We start from the raw sequence: 16,809 nt of genomic DNA, 5'->3' as shown, positions 1-16,809 counted from the left end.
AGATGGAAGCATATGTATGGGAGACATTGTAGTACAGTGAAAATAGTAATGAATCCCAGCTCTGCTACTCATTACCTATTTGGCCAAGTGCAAATCCCTGAACTTCTCCAGGCTTGTTTTTCAGGTATAAAATGAGAGGGGTTGGACTAGAAGCTTCTAAGGTCCCTTGCATCCTCTATCAACTATAAGACCACTGGACCACATGGCAATCCACAGAAAGGAGCAGATGGCTGCTTCTCCCAATTTGGTTTAGGTTTCCAATAAGCCACAGAATCAGTAAATTCCAAAGCTGGTTGGGACTTCAGAAACCATCAAGTACAACCCATATTGGAAACAACATACCCAATAGAAGGTCATCTAGCCTCTGCCTGAAGCCCTCCACTGGCACTAAACTCACTATGTCCCATGATAGTATATTCCTATAAGCCAGCTCTGATGAAGGGAAGGTTTTCCTGAAAGAGTCCAAACCTCCATGATTGGAAGACCCTACTGAAGTCTGTTGCTGCAGCTGCCAGATAACCTTTGGCTTTTGCCTTTAATCGCTCTGGGAGCCCAAGTGACATTCTCATTCAGCATAAAGGCCAAAGCAGTCCATGGATTTATTTATAACTCAAATGCATAGTATCTGGGGGTACTGTCATCTTCCTTACTGCCGTCGCTTTCCCTTCTCTTCCATGGGCTTCCTCAGAGTCAGTGAAGCATGTACGTTTCTAATCCTTCCATGAGCCTCTCTCTTTGACTTGATTCTGAAGATTAAGGAAATGACAATGAAAACCATGTTAAATTAATGCAACTCCTCAGTCCCAGAGCCTTTAAAGCAGGTCCCTCCTCTGTCTCTGCCCATCCCTGGCTGAGGCACAATAGGCCCTACAGAGTTAGACACTAAAACAGCAGGGATGGGGCTGCCAGGCCACAGGGGCTATTATTACCCCTTCTTTTGTCTTCCTGAATGCTTTATTGATGTTCTTTTTTTTCATTTCTGTCATTTCCCATTAATCTTTCCTTCATTATTCAAAGCTAGTGAAGTATCAAATTAATTCAGGAGCTGGAAGAGAAAATTTTTCCTGTATCTGCAGTAGAGGGTCCAGCCCACACAACAAAGTCCAAAACCAGTATCCTCAGGGAAAAATCCCCAAATCCCACCCTTTCCTAATACTCTCTAAATAATTTTTTCCTGAAAGTTCACTTTTTTTCTTTTCTTTTTTTTTTGGTGAGGCAATTGGGGTTAAGTGACTTGCCCAGGGTCACACAGCAAGCGTCAAGTGTCTGAGGCTGGATTTGAACTCAGGTACTCCTGAATCCAGGGCCAGTGCTCTATCCACTGTGCCACCTAGCCGCCCCTTGAAAGTTCACTCTTAACCCAGGTACAAAGGGAGAACAGTTAGCCAGCAGGTGCTTTTTCCTTCCTTCACAGTTCAAAGGTTACCAATGACCTCAGCAACTAACTCTGATGGACACGTTCTCTACGACCTCTCTGTGGCTTTTGGCTATGCTGACCACATTGTACACCTGGGCATGTCCCATTACTCTGGTCTCCTGTTTGATCTCTCTTTCATATTTCTTTTGCTGGCCCCTCCTCCATATTCCCTCAGTCTCTCTGAGTGTGTTCACGGAGGCTCTGCTCTTGGCCCCTTCCTCTCTATATGCTTTCCCTTGGTGATTTCACCTGCTCACAGGCTTCAATTACCTTAATGTAGGGGGTTCCCTAATCTCTCTTCTAAACTTTAGTCCCACATTTTTCATTCTTGCTGGACATTGGGTGTCCTGTCAGCCCTCACCGCACCACACCCCAAAACCACCCTGCTCCTCATACCTATATTTCTGCCCAGGTCATCCTCAAGTTGTATAGGGTCATAATTCTGGGTTTTTCTACTCCTCCTTGACTCCCACATCCAATCGGCTGCCATGTCTTATCAATTCTACCTCCACATCATCTTTCTCATCTATACCCTCATTTGGGCCCTCATCACTATTCACGCCTAGATTATTTCAATAGCTCCCTAATGGATCCCCCAGGCTCTAGTGTTTTTTTTTCTTTTTCTTTTTTTTTTTTTTACATATAAGGTATTTTATTTTTTCCGTTACATGTAAAGATAGTTCTCAACTTTTGTTTATACAAGCTTTACAATTTCAGATTTTTCTCCCTCCCCTCCCTCCCCCCTCCCCTAGACAGCAGGTAATCTGATATAGGTTATATCTATATATCTATATACATATACATATAGATATAGATATATATATACACACGTATATATATATATATACACATAATAACATAAATCCTATTTTTGCATTAATCCTGTTACAAGAGAAAAAATCAGAGCAGTGATACAAAACCTCAAAATAGAAAAAAAAAACAACAGCGCCCAAAACAAAAGAAATAGTATGGTTCAATCAGCATCTCTACTCCACAGTTCTTTTTTTTTTTTTCCTTGGATTTGGAGATCCTCTTCTATCATGAGTTCCCTGGAACTCTTCTATACCATTGCATTGGTGAGAAGAATATAGTTATTATTTTTAATCTATCCTCCACAATACAGCCAAAATATGGACTGCATTGGTCTGACCGTGTCACTCACCTGTTTAAAAACCTTCCATTACTTCTAGGAGAAAATACAAACTTCTTGATCTGGCATTTAAGGTTAGATGTCCACAATGACATTACTCCTCTCCAAGCACCCTCCTGTCCAGTCAAACTGAACTACCAACCAAACTTGAGGACATGTCATTTCCCATCTCCCTGCCTTTGTGTAGGCCATCCCCATGCCTGGAATATGCCTTCTCCTTATTTCTGCCTTTCAAAATTCTTTTCTTACTTCAAGGTTCAGATAAAGTGCTACCTGCTCTGTGAGGCCTAGAAGGCTTCCCTTTCCCCCTTCCTTCCAGAATCCTCCTAGAATCTCCAGCTTCCTCCAAGATTCAGTTCAAGGACCACTTTCTGCATGAGGCCTTTCCTCATCTCCTCAGTTCCCTTCCAAAGTTCCCTTCTAGCTGTTTTGTTTTTTGTCTACATATATGTAGGTATAGATATAGATATAGATGTATGTATGCATGCATATATGTACATAAAAACTTATTTTGACTCCTCCATCAGAACATGAGCTGAATGACAGTGAGAAAAATGATTATTTCTCTCTTGTATTTAATAACTAGGTATTGCAACCAAGGTTTTTTTCCCTTTTCTATTTCCTCATCCATAAATCAACCAGTGTGGGAAATCTTTCTCAAAGACTTATCCAGGAAAAGAAATTCTAAGTTAGGCTTAATGGGTAGAATCCTGCTCATTGCATTTACTCCGGACAGGTCTGGGAAAATGTGGATCCTCCCTTTTGTCAGGTGGGTGATATGGAAATTGAGAAGTCTCTTTGACCAAGAGTTGGGTGATTCAAGTCACATACCTCAAGCCCCTCACTGGAATATAACCATCTCTCATTGTAATATTCTTTCTTCTATTAGTTGTTAACTAATCAGAGTTGACTGTCGCCCTCAGGAGCGCCCTCTATTCCAAGGGCATTTAAACTGACTCCCCAGAAATTATGCTTTTCCAGACTTTTAAATGTCACAAGTGCTTTTTTGTTTTTGTCTTTGTACCCAGCACAGGGTCTCCCATGTCGTGAATTCTTAGTAAATGCGTGTTTAATTTGATTTCCCAGAGACCCGGTCTCTGTTCCCTTCAGATATTGCTGCTAAGCCTCTCTAACACCGGTCTCCTTCACTTAGTGCCTTATTAGACATAGCCGTGCACATCTACAGGGGGGGGGGGGCAGCAGAATATAAGCTCACTGAAGGATATTTCTTTTTTATTTTCTATACCTAGCACTTGGCACAGTACCTTAAACACAAAAGCTTCTTAATGTTTGTTGAATTACATTGAATTTCTAGAAGTAGATAAACTTGATTTGTTGGGAGAGAGTGGAAGGCATAGAAATACCAACTGCAACTATCTAAAAAAGAATTAGTCTTTTTTTTAAAAAAAAACAAATCACCATAAAATATCCCAACCCCATTTAACCAACTATAAAAACTAATAGTGGTAGGGGTAGCTAAGTGGTACAGTGGATAAAGCACCAGTCCTGGAGTCAGGAGTACCTGAGTTCAAATCCGGCCTCAGAGACTTGACACTTACTAGCTGTGTGACCCTGGGAAAGTCACTTAACCCCATTGTCCCGCAAAAACAAAATAAAACAACAAAAAAAAACCTAATAGTGGTGCTGTCGCTGCCGGCAGTATGTGAACAGGGCTGGAGCAGCCTTGCTGGAGCTGCCCCCTGTGGGGAAGCTATCTACCAAGGGTTACCGTACTGACTGCCATCGTGAGCTGACTGTGATAAGGAAGGTTGTAGAGTTTTCCCAAAGGGTGATGTTCTCCCTATGCGGTGACTCTTCTCAGGAGGCAGTATTGCTTTTCCTGGGTAATTCTTTTGTTCTTTATTCAACTGCTGTAGCAGATACTCATTGGTTGTAACCAGGGACCTGAATTATAAGGGAAATACATAATTAGTTATTACATAATTATGGCAGCAAACGCTAGTCTCTGCTAAAGCCCTCCTCTCATACTTTGTGATTTCCTCAAAGTACCCCAGGATTGTGCCCTAAAAGCTGTGCAAAAGAATCTGAGCTTTCATATCCTCTCAAGCTAAAAAACTTGGAGTATGGGCTCAACGACAATTTGCAGAGGGGTCTGTCATCACTTCAAGGCCATCACGCCCCATATCCTTCATTTTTATACTGGAAAAGGAAGCCCAGAGAGGTTAAGTGATTTGAAATCAGCTCTTCTAACACAAATCCAATATTCCTTCCACTAAACCATAATGCCATTCCCTGGACTTTATCCCAATGCTTAACCTTCCCCTAGGATTAATTATGGTGAAATACGATGATGACAATATTCTGATGACTTTTACAGTACTCTTTCCCGGCATATTACAATCCAACCAGAATTGGAACAGAGATCTAAATCTGCAGGTTTCCCACTGGTCAACAGGAAATAAAGGGTTAAGGTTTGTAGTTTTAGGGTTGCAGCTCTCATATGTCAAAGAAAAACCTCTGTATCCTACATTTAAGGCCCAAGCCTGACAGACATATGTATTAATTAAATTATCCTAATTTGAAGCATCTCTGCTTAGAGTCTTCAAAGTGACAGAAATCCATCTTGCCTTTGAAAAATTCTAACCAATCCACTTTTGAGTTACAATTTGCAGTATTCCCAAATAATAGACAAAATTCTACAGTAAGATAAAATATAATAACAGACATCAAGTAACAGTTACTATTCATTAGATAGAACAATATGTTATGGGCCCATAGCACCCCAGAAGTTCTCTGGGGCACATCAAAGAACCTTCTCCTTGAGAAATTAAACCAAAGTACAGACACACCTAAAGAGATAAGTGGAACCAGATCGGACTGAGCTAGTTTCGGGACCTCCACCCTTCATTCTAGTCTCCCTCAACCCTGGGGAGATAAATTTGGGTGTGGCTGTTTCCTTTGTGTCCTGAGATGGCTTGAAAGATCTGCAGCCACCCCTCACCCAATTCCTCCAGCCACCACCAGTGGGGGATGGTCCTCCCTCACTAAAGGATCTTTCCACAGTCAGATGGTCACTCCCATCAGTCCTCTATAAAAGTACCTACCAGTCTCCTGCTCAAGGAGATTGGTATCTCAGAGCCACGCTCTGTGCCATGTCTTCTTCCCATGAGAAGTCCAAGGACTTCTTTCATGGTTTCCCTTCCCTTCCCATTCTCTTCCTCGGCCCTGAAATAAACTAACATCTTACTCAAACTGCCTTTGTGTGCAAGAGGGTGTAATTCTTTAAAGAGGGATTCCTAAGGAACTGAACCCCTACCCCTTACCCCATTTTCCCCATGACAAATAGATACATAGAGAATTGACACACCTTGGGGAATAATTTTCTTAAACCATTCATCCCCTTTTTGATCACTACTTCTAAGAATTCTCCTTTCCTCCTGGTCAAAGGTAAATGTGAGAGATACTTTTATTAAGTATCTAATTAATCAAAGACTCTTCCTCTTTGTATAGTCACCCTAATCCTGTCAAGGAATGGGGAAAATAGAGGCCTGCTTGTAAGCAGACTAGTCATGGGTCCCCTGGCCCTGTTATGTCACTGGCATTATTTTATATTTAGGGAGAACAGAATTCCTCTCTAAGCTTAAACTTAGTTTCCCTTTAAAAAGTAGTTAGTTTACATGGAAATATGTTTTGCATGACTGCACATATATAACCTATATCAAATTGCTTTCCTCCTCAATGAAGAGGGGAAGGGAAGGAAAGAGGGAGGGAATTCTAGAACTCAAAACAGTTTAGAAAACCAATGTTAAAAATTGTTTTTATATGTAACTGGGGAAAAATAAAGTATTAATTAAAAAAATTAGTTAGCTTAGAAACAGCTGGTTGATATAGTGGATAGAGTATGAATTCAGGAGAGACCTGAGTTCGAATGTGACATTAGACATTTTGCTAGCTGTGTGATCCTGGGCAATTCACTTAATTTCTGTTTGCTTTGGTTTCCTCTACTGTAAAAAGGGCACCTACTTCACAAAGTTATTGTAAGGATTAAATGATATAATATTTATGGTTTTAAAAATTATTATTTATTTTTAAAATTCCTTTTAAAAAATTTGAGTTCCAAATTCTCTTCCTCCACCTAGTCCTTCCCCAACCCATTGAGAAGGCAAGCAAAATATCAATTATACATGTTTAAATCATGTAAAACTTATTTCCATATTAGCCATGTTGCAAAAAACCCCAAGAAAAATAAAGGATGTAAAAAATTATACTTCAATCTGCATTCATAGTTCAATATATATCATTTTTCATAATGAATCTTTTGGAATTGTCTTCGATCACTGTATTGATCAGAATAGCTAAGTCTTTCACAGATGATCGTTATTACAATATTGCTGTTACTGTGTAAAATGTTCTCTTGGTTCACCTAAGTCTTCCCAAGTTTTCTGAAACCATCTTGCTCGTGATAGTATTCTGTTACATTCATATACCACAGTTTGTTCAGCCATTTCCCAATTGATGGGCATCCCCTCAATTTCCAATTCCTTGCCACCACAGAAAGAGCTGCTGTCAATATTTCTATACATATAGGTTCTTCATTTTTCTTACATCTCTTTGGGAAATAGACACAGTTTTATAGCCTTTTGGGGATAGATCCAAATTGTTCTCCAAATCAGCTGGACCCAGTTCACAACTCCACCAACATACATATGTTAGTGTCCCTATTTTTCCATATGCCCTCTAACACTTTCTGATAGTTGTGGTACCTCAAAGTTGTTTTAATTTGTATTTCTCTAATCAATGGTGATTTGAGGCATTTTTTCATGTGACTTATTGATAGCTTTGATGTCTTCTGAAAACTGCCTGTTTATATCCTTGATCATCTTTCAATTGAAGAACAGCTCTTATTTTTATAAATCTGGCTGCGTTCCTTACATAGATATAGATATATAGATATAGGTGGGGCAATGAGGATTAAGTGACTTGCCCAGGGTCACAGATAGTAAGTGTCAAGTGTCTGAGGTCGGATTTGAACTCAGGTCCTCCTGAATCCAGGGCTGGTGCTGTATCCACTGCGCCACCTAGCTGCCCTCATCCACTACTCTTAGCCAGTGCCAGATTCTTTTAATGTTTACCATTTTGTGATATAACTTGAAATCTAGTACTATTAGGCTTCCTTCTTTCACATTTTTTCATTGATGTCCTTGATATTCTTGACCTTTTGTTCATCCAGATGAATTTTGTTATTTTTTCTAGTTCCATAAACTAATTATTTGAATAAGTAAATTAATTCAGGTAGAAATGTCATTTTTATTATATTGGTTCAACCTACTCATGATTTCTCTGGTGTAAATCTGTATTTGTGTGAAGAGTGTTTTGTAATTATGTTCATATAGTTCCTCAGTCTATCTTGGCAGATAGACTCTCAAATATTTTAATATTGTCTGCAGTTATTTTAAATGGAGTTTCTCTATCTTCTGCTGGACTTTGTTAATAATGTATAAAAATGCTGATAATTTATGTAGGTTTATTTTATATCCTGCAACTTTGGCTAAAGTTGTTAATTGTTTCAACTGGTTTTTTTGTTTTTGTTTTTTTTTTAGTAAGGCAATTGGGGTTAAGTGACTTGCCCAGGGTCACACAGCTAGTAAGTGTTAAGTGTCTGAGGCCAGATTTGAACTCAGGTACTCCTGAATCCAGGGCCAGTGCTCTATCCATTGCGCCACCTAGCTGCCCCTCAACTGGTTTTTTATTTGATTCTTGAAGTATAGCATGATATCATCTGCAAAGAGTGATAGTATTGTTTCCTCAGTGCCTATTCTTATTCCTTTGCTTTCTTTTTTCTTGTCTTATAGCTAGTATTTCTAGTATAATGTTCAATAATAGAGGAAACGGTGGACCTCCTTGCTTTACCCCTAGTCTCTGGGAAGGCTTCAGGTTTATCCCCATTATAAATAATACTTGCTCTTGGGTTTTAGGAAGATACTACTTATTTTAGGGAAAACTCTGTTTATTCTTATGCTTTCTAGGGTTTTTTAATAGCAGTGAATATTGTATTTTGCCAAAAGCTTTTTTCTGCATCTATTGAGATAATCATATGATTTTTGTTGATTTTGTTATTGATATGGTCAATATTAAACCAGTCCTGCATTCCTGGTACAAATTCTACCTGGTATATGATCTTTGTAACATATATTGATGAAATCTCCTTGCTAGCCTTTTATTTAAAATTTTTTCCATCAATATTCATTAAGGAAATTGGTTCATAGTTTTCTTTTTCTGTTTTTGTTACTGTTCTTTTAGTTATCAAATCTGTTATTTGTATCATAGAAAGATTTTGGTAGGACTCTCTCTTTATACTCTTTATACTATTTTTATAGTATTGGAATTAATTGTTTTTAAATGTTTAGTAGAATTCACTTATAAATCCATCTGGTCCTGGAGATTTTTTTCTCACGTAGTTCATTTATAGCTTGTTCAATTTATTTTTCTATGATAGGGTTATTTAAATATTCTATGATAGGGTTATTTAAATATTCTATTTCCTCTTCTGTTAATATGGACAATTTATCTTTTTGTAAATATTCATCTATTTCACTTAGATTATCAGATTTATTAACAAGTAATTGGGCAAAATAGTTCCTAATAAATGCCTTAATTTCATATTGTTCAATTTCATTAATGGTATATTCACCTTTTTTTTGTTTTCAATACTAGTAATTTAGTTTTCCTCTTTCTTTTTTTTTTTTAAATTAAATTAAGCAATGGTTTATTTTATTGGTGGTTGTTTTTTTTTTTTTTCAAAAAACCAGCTCCTAGTTTTTTTAATTTTTAATTTTATTACTCTCTCCTTTGATTTTCAGGATTTATATTTTTGGTGTTTAATTGAGGATTTTTATTTGTTTTTTTAACTAGTTTTAAAAATCGCATGTCCAATTCAATTCATTGATCTGCTTTCTCTTATATATTTATTTCCCTCTTTTTGTATTGATGTGTTTAGAGATATAAATTTCCTGCTAACTATTGCATTGGCTTTATCCCACAAATTCTGGTATGTTGTCTCATTGTTGTCATTATCTTTAATGGAACTACTCTTTCTATGATTTGTTCTTTGACCCACTCATTCTTTAGGCTTAGATTATTTAGTTTCCAATTAATTTTTATTCTATGCTTCCAAAGCTTTTTATTGAAAGTAATTCTTACTGCATTATGGTTAAGATAATATTTGTAAATGACTAATACGGAAATGTTTTACATAATTGTTCCTGTATAACCTATATCTGATTGCTTACTCCCCTCAGGGAGGAGGGAGGAAAGGGAGAAAGGGAAGGATAGAATTTGGAATTCAAAACTTTAAATAAAAATGTTTATTAAAAAAGATAATGTCTGTAAGGTACTTAATACAGTAACCTGGAACATACTGGGTGCTTACTAAATACTTGTCCCTTTTTCCCTTGGTAAGGATTGGGGAAAAGATTTAGTGTGGGGCATTTTTCTTCTTATAAGTCTGATTAACTAAGGTTTTCTTCATTCAGGTAAGGCAGGAAAGAACTTCAGACAGGTGAAATATTTCCTGCTTTTATGGAGTTTATGTTCTAGTGTGGGAGTGTTCTTTACAGTAGACAGTACTGCCTCACTAAAAGACTAACGGGCAGGCCCTCTCTCCTTCAGAAGACATGAAGCCCTCCTGTACCTCTGACTTTCCTGGAGAAGGGACACTGTCTCCTCTAGTTTCTTCAGCTGATTAAGCTCCTGATTCAGACAAGCCACCTGTAAAGTCAGTTGCTGGTTTTTACGGAGTAATTCATCTACAAGGGACATAATACCTCTGCGTTAGCAACATTTCAACAAACCTGACAAATTAGTACCTAAGGGCTTCTCCTGTCTCCAAGATGATGAAGCTTAGGAATTAGAGCCAGAAGGGACCTGTCCACCCTCACTTGCTCCAAATCTACTGTCACACCCTTCCTTTTAATTCATAGGGGTAACTAAGTCCTGGACTACCTACTATTCAGTGCTGTGGCCAGTGCAGTGGCACTCACACCTAACTGAACATTCCCTGGAGATAGCCCATCTTAATATATTTCTGCTGCTTACCAAAACAGATATGAAAAATTACATGACATAAATTTGGAAGGGGTCAATATTTTATCTGAGACATAGAACAAAGTTAGAAAACATCACTTAAAATTTATATACTCTATCTGGCCCCATAGTAGGTGGGTGATAAAGATGTGAATCTGTTAGCTAGGTGGATAGAAATCTGCTCATCTCCATGACAAATACGCAGGGTCCTGAGTCCCTACATTATATTGGTTCTGTGGGGTTCATGCAGTTCCAAGATTATCTCTGAAAAAGTAAGTGTCTACTTCTGAAATAAGGCTGTAATACAAAGCCAAATACGGAAGATCTTACACAGATCTTACACTAGGCTGCAGGATTAAATTGGATGATGAACTCTACAGAAAATGCTGGCTGCTGAATTCTCTACAAAATAAAATGTGTGTGTGGGGGGGTAGGGGATGGTAGTACTTGCTCTGACTCCTAAATGCTAGGGATTATTAAGAGTTAGGGCAGGGGGCAGCCAGGTGGCTCAGTGGATAAAGCTCCAGACCTGGATTCAGGAGGACCTGAGTTCAAATCCATCCTCAGACACTTGACACTTACTAGCTGCGTGACCCTGGGAAAGTCACTTAACCCTCAATGCCCACCAAAAAAAAAAAAAAAAGAATTAAAGCAGCTAGGAGGTGGTGGTGGCAATCTAGACATACATCTGAGTCTGCATAAACATATATGGATGAACTTACCATAACTGTGAGACTGGTGCCCACCCACACCAGAGTTGGAAGCACTTTGCTCCAACAGCTGTACCTTTTCAGACAAAAAGAGATTTTCCTCCAGTACCCTGACCATCTTTTGCTTCAATGTTTCCTTTGGGTTAAAAAACAAAAACAAATAGTTACTATTGTCTTCAACAGCCTTGACAAGAGGTTATTCAGTTTCTTACTTGAACACCCCTGGTTATAGGCAAGTGCTGGCAATGGGACATATGAGTGTCCATCCCTATCCTGTGTCTGGAAGCATGACAGTATGAGGCATTTCTCTGAAGTTTATGCAGTTAAAACTCCAGAATGACTGAAATTTCCTTGACATTAGGAGAAGAAAATGGAGAAAATTCTAGGAAGTGTGATGAAATAATGGGATTTAGCAGATACTCAAAGACCCACCTGGAGATTAATCTATACTGATTGAATCAAGTGAGAGTAATTGACTGCTGATTAAGCCTACTTCAAGTTAATTGGATTGTAATCACACCTCGCTATCCCTTAAGAAGGTATTGTTCTCAGAAACTAGACTGAACTCAACTTGAGAACACCTTCAAAGACAATGGATTTGGATAACACCAACCAATCAGCTTGAAGCAGCGTGTAAGGACCGCCTCTGTTCCAGACCTATAAAAAGCTTACACAATCAGCTTGCTGGACAGTTCCTGATTAAAGCAGGCTCGTGGAGGAGGACTTCAGGAAGAACCCAACCAAGCTGGAACTCTAGGCTAGGTAGGACTTTTTTTTTCTTCTGAACTCCTTGTGAATATCTCTATGCTTTAATAAATGTTTAATGCCCAAAGACTGGTGCTGAAGCTTCTAATTTAAGGTGACCACAATTTAGATTTTAAACATCACAGAAGAATTAGAAAGGTTCTTAACCAAACCTGTAGGTGAGAGCTTGAGGCCTCAACAACTTCTCTTGACATCAGGACTCCAGGACCCACCAGAAGGAGGAAGAATTCAGAGATCTTCCTTCTCCCATCAGACACCAACCTCAACCCTGAAGAATACCTTACCTTGAGTACTAAAGGATTTTCTGCCCCGAATCAGGGTTGCTGTTGTTTTAAAGAATTCCAAAGTCAAATGCACCTCACCCACCAGGTAGCTTTGGGAAGGGTGGATATCAGAGATTTGTTCTGAGTATACTTCCTCAATGTACTTTTGTTTGTTTTTTTGTTTTGTTTTGTTTTGTTTTTTGTGAGGCAATTGGGGTTACGTGACTTGCCCAGGGTCACACAGCTAGTAAGTGTTAAGTGTCTGAGGCTGGATTTTAACTCAGGTCCTCCTGACTCCAGGACCAGTGCTCTATCCACTGCACCACCTAGCTGCCCCTCTCAATGTACTTTTTGGGGGGGTCGGGGCAATGAGGGTTAAGTGACTTGCCCAGGGTCACACAGCTAATAAGTCAAGTGTCTGAGGCCGGATTTGAACTCAGGTCCTCCTGAATCCAGGGCCGGAGCTTTATCCACTGTGCCATCTAGCTGCCCCTCTCAATGTACTTTTAATTGGAATTCGTAGGACTTGATGGTGATGATTAACTTTGGTTAAAGAGCTGTTCCATGTCCTACCCTTTGCTACCAAGGCACTAAAGAGAGATGGGAAGTATACCAGATCATTTGGGATACCAGGGAACTGCCCTGCATCCTTTAGTTCAAGGTCTCTTCTTCGTGAGGCTTTCAGACTTTCTTCAGGCAGTAATCGGGTCCATTGTGGAGCTGGGTTGGGAACCACCAAGCTCAGAAGCATATCTCGGGCAGAACCTGCAGAAAATTGGGTGGAGAAGACGGATAAAGCCTAAAAGCAGCACTGACTTATAATTTCTTTCATAAAGTCATCAAATACATTTCCCCTTTAAAGACTTAGTCCTATGATTCTAAGAAGCCTTAACGGAATATTGTTAAAACAGTAAATTGTCTCCTTTTTGCAAGTGAGAGGAACAAAAAATGAAGGCCTCTCTACATAGAGCATTTATTCTGGGGGCCCAGACTAGCATGAAATGCTGACTACTGACTTATTAGCAAGTGGGAAGTAGAAGCAATGGGATTCAAACCTGGGCCCTGACTCCAAAGCCAGTGTTCTTTCTATTACATTACAGATATCTTACTACAGAAACAGAACAAAGTGCTAAAGGGGAGGAAAACAGTGATCATCTTCCCTTTCCCTCTGCTTCTTCCTTTAGATAGCAGAAAGAATATAAAATCTGATCACCTTTTGCATTTTTACCTAGTGTTTCCCAACTCTGAACACTTCTTGAGTGCTATTGACAAAATAAATGTACTGCAAGAGACCATACAATTTTACCAGAAGAAGGAACCTTAGAAATCAACTTATTTCAATTTCCTCATCTGCACAAATGGAGACTCCAAGGCCTAGAAGGATAAAGTGGTATATCTGAGTTCATATAGCGAGGTGATTAATGTCGAGGAAATCTGAATGACTTTTTAAAAAGCTACTTTATAAAAACAACCTTTTGAAGAGTGTTCTAGCTCCTCTGTTTTTCACAAACTACCATGTTTTGTAAGATTCCTCAGATTTATGGTAAATAGACTTATTGGGGGCAGATAATCCCCATTCTCTGCACTTTTTTAAATGTCCTAAGACATTCACTGAGAGTGGCTAACATCCTAGTTGACATCTGCACAATGCATTTATGCAAATTATTTCATTTAAACCCCATAACCAATTTTCTCCATTTTGCAAACCTGATGATTTTGTATATAAACTAGGGATTAGGAATGAAAAATAATATTTTTTGTGAATAACAAACACACCAACAGGACAGAATGAACTATATAGATATCTGGAGAAAATTCTGATAATAACAACTGATAATTATATGGCATTTTGAATTTCACAAAGTGTTTTTATCTGTGTATGTGTGTGTGTTTGTGTGTGTAAACTTGATTTTTCTCAATTACCCTATGAGGCAGATTGAGCAGTTAATACATTATAGGTGAAGAAAGCCTGAAAGTATAATAAATAATTCACATTTATATAATGCCTTTTTTTTTTTGGTGAGGCAATTGGGGTTAAGTGACTTGCCTAGGGTCACACAGCTAGTAAGTGTTAAGTGTCTGAGGCCAGATTTGAACTCAGGTCCTCCTTGAATCCAGGACCAGTGCTCTATCCACTGCACCACCTAGCTGCCCCTATATAATGCCTTTTTAAAATTTACAAAGTACTTTCATCACAAATCCATGTGGTGGGTAGTATAGACATTATTATGTCCACTTCATAAAACAGAACTGAGGGGGTAGTAATAACAACTATAATAGTAATAATACCTAGTATTAATACAGAACTTCAAAGTTTGCAAAGCACTTTGTATATATTATCTCATTTAATACATTAACTATGCAAAGTAAATACTATAATTACTGCCATAAAGAAACGTGTGGGGGGGGGCAGGACAATGAGGGTTAAGTGATTAGCCCAGGGTCACATAGCTAGTAAATGTCAAGTGCCTTTGAATGGATTTGAACTGAGGTCCTCCTGAATCCAGGGCCAGTACTTTATCCACTGTGCCACCTAGCTTCCCCTAAAGAAACTAAGTCATGGAGAGGTCAATTTGCCCAGGGTCATATATTAAGTGTCTGAGGCAGGATTTGAAATTGAGTCTCTCTCGATTACACTTTAGCACTCTCTCCATTACACCAGATAGCTGCTGTGACTTATCATCACAATAGCTATTAAATTGCAGGCGAGGTGTTGCATCTGGTTTTTCTAATTTTTAATTAATTTTCCCCCTACTATACCACTATGATCTGGTAAAATCCAAACAGGAAAAAAATGAAAGAAACTAAGAGATCTATTAACAACAGTGTTCCAGAAAAGGATTGGTGAAAATAGCTTTCCCTAGGCTGAAACAGAATTGAGTGCTCTGAATCACTGAATGCTCAGGAACCCAGGAATTAATGAGCTCCCTCCTCTTCACTGAAGGTCAGGCACAGGTTGGACTGGGTGGCCTCTATCATTCCTTCCAACATCTGAGTTCTATGAACAAGGACCCTGTTTAGGAGATAACATCCAAGGGGTCACCCAGCCTTTTCTTGAAGCAAATGAAGAGGAGCCCAGCCCCTCCAAGAGCTGCACTCTTCCTTCTTTTGGATAGCTCTCCTTGTCAGGAAGCTTTCCCCTTACAGAAGCCTCTATGTGATTAAAGATTGAAGCTCAAAACTATACCAAGACTTGTGTGATGCCCTTATATTTGCCTTGGTGAAATCTTCACCCTAGTTTTGCTCTCTAGAGATAAAGGAGTCCAATCCCTTTTCTTTTTTTTTTTTTTTTAAGTGGGGCAATTGGGGTTAAGTGACTTGCCCAGGGTCACACAGTTAGTAAGTGTTAAGTGTCTGAGGCCGGATTTGAACTCAGGTACTCCTGACTCCAGGGCCGCTGCTCTATCCACTTCGCCACCTAGCTGCCTCCCCCAATCCCTTTTCTATAGGATAGTCTCCCCTGGGTTCCCCCTCAAACTATCCTCCATCATGCAGCATCACCTCTGACGCTTCTCACCATTCTGCCTGCCATCCACCCCCCAATTCCATCATAAAGGAAAATCTTTCCTAAAATATGGTACTCAGAATGAAACACAAGGCTCTCAGTGCAGTCTGTTCTGGGCCAAATCAAGCAACACCACCATCTCCCTAGTCCTGGGCCTGGCTAATGTATCCTAAGCCTCATTACCATTGGGGGCTGCCATATCCCTCTGTTGATTCACACTGGGTTTGCAGTTCACTTGCCCCCTACCTAGAGCTCTTCAAACCTCCTGCTCATACGGGGTGGGGAGGAGAGAGCCTGTGGGGCCTGGGCACATAGCTCAGAAGCCAGAGCAGAGCCCTTCTTGGGAGTAAAAGAGTGCAGGAGAGAGGGTTACTTACCCAGGAACTTCTTGTTGAGAAGCAGAGACCCTGAGCCATTCCAGTGCTTGTCTACTAGTTCCAAGAGCTGTCGGAGCACCCTGGCCACATGGGAAGTTCTGGCAACGGGTGGGGGACTATGGTTTCCTTGTAAACCATGCAAACTGCCCAGGTCACTAGAGAGAGGCTCAAGAAAGGAAGAAAGCATACCAACCAACGTCATTCTTACTCAGAAAGGGCAGCAGAGAGCCAGCAATCAAAGTAGTCTAGGAAGTTAATGCCGGTAGCATTATCCTCATGGCAATGAGGAAATAGATTTTGAGAAGTTATTGACTTGGAGAGAGTGTTACTCCCTCAGTAAATGTCAGAGCCATGCTCCTCCAATTCCAGGGCTCTTCTACACCCTGTGCCCCACACTATTTTCTATCTGTGACCTGCTACACATTAGCACATACTATAGTGAGAGGTGCAAGAAAAAATGACATTTATTCATCATTTCAGCAAATAATCCTTGAGCACCATGTCTACAGAAAGTGCACCATGCTAGGAACTATGAGGAGATACAAAGAAATAGAAGTCAGTCCCTGGCCTTGAGGAGTG

The 16,809-nt window shown here is 39.5% G+C and overlaps 1 protein-coding gene across 1 annotated transcript in view; it reads right to left on the bottom strand.

The window, feature by feature from the left end:
• Window positions 1–485: 485 nt before the first annotated feature.
• LRRC36 (leucine rich repeat containing 36) overlaps window positions 486–16,809 on the bottom strand; it is a 43,888-nt gene continuing 27,564 nt past the window's right edge. Inside the window, exons 7-12 of the mRNA XM_043981569.1 lie at window positions 16,231–16,396; window positions 12,962–13,113; window positions 11,333–11,456; window positions 10,219–10,333; window positions 4,297–4,472; window positions 486–746 (exon numbers count right to left, since the gene is read on the bottom strand). Of these exons, the coding sequence (XP_043837504.1) occupies window positions 691–746; window positions 4,297–4,472; window positions 10,219–10,333; window positions 11,333–11,456; window positions 12,962–13,113; window positions 16,231–16,396 (789 nt within the window). The 3' untranslated portion in view covers window positions 486–690. The remainder of the gene's footprint in view (window positions 747–4,296; window positions 4,473–10,218; window positions 10,334–11,332; window positions 11,457–12,961; window positions 13,114–16,230; window positions 16,397–16,809) is intronic.

This window comes from Dromiciops gliroides, chromosome 2, assembly GCF_019393635.1.
Source record: "Dromiciops gliroides isolate mDroGli1 chromosome 2, mDroGli1.pri, whole genome shotgun sequence".
Lineage (NCBI taxonomy): Eukaryota > Metazoa > Chordata > Mammalia > Microbiotheria > Microbiotheriidae > Dromiciops > Dromiciops gliroides.
This window is presented reverse-complemented; position numbering and strand designations above follow the sequence as displayed.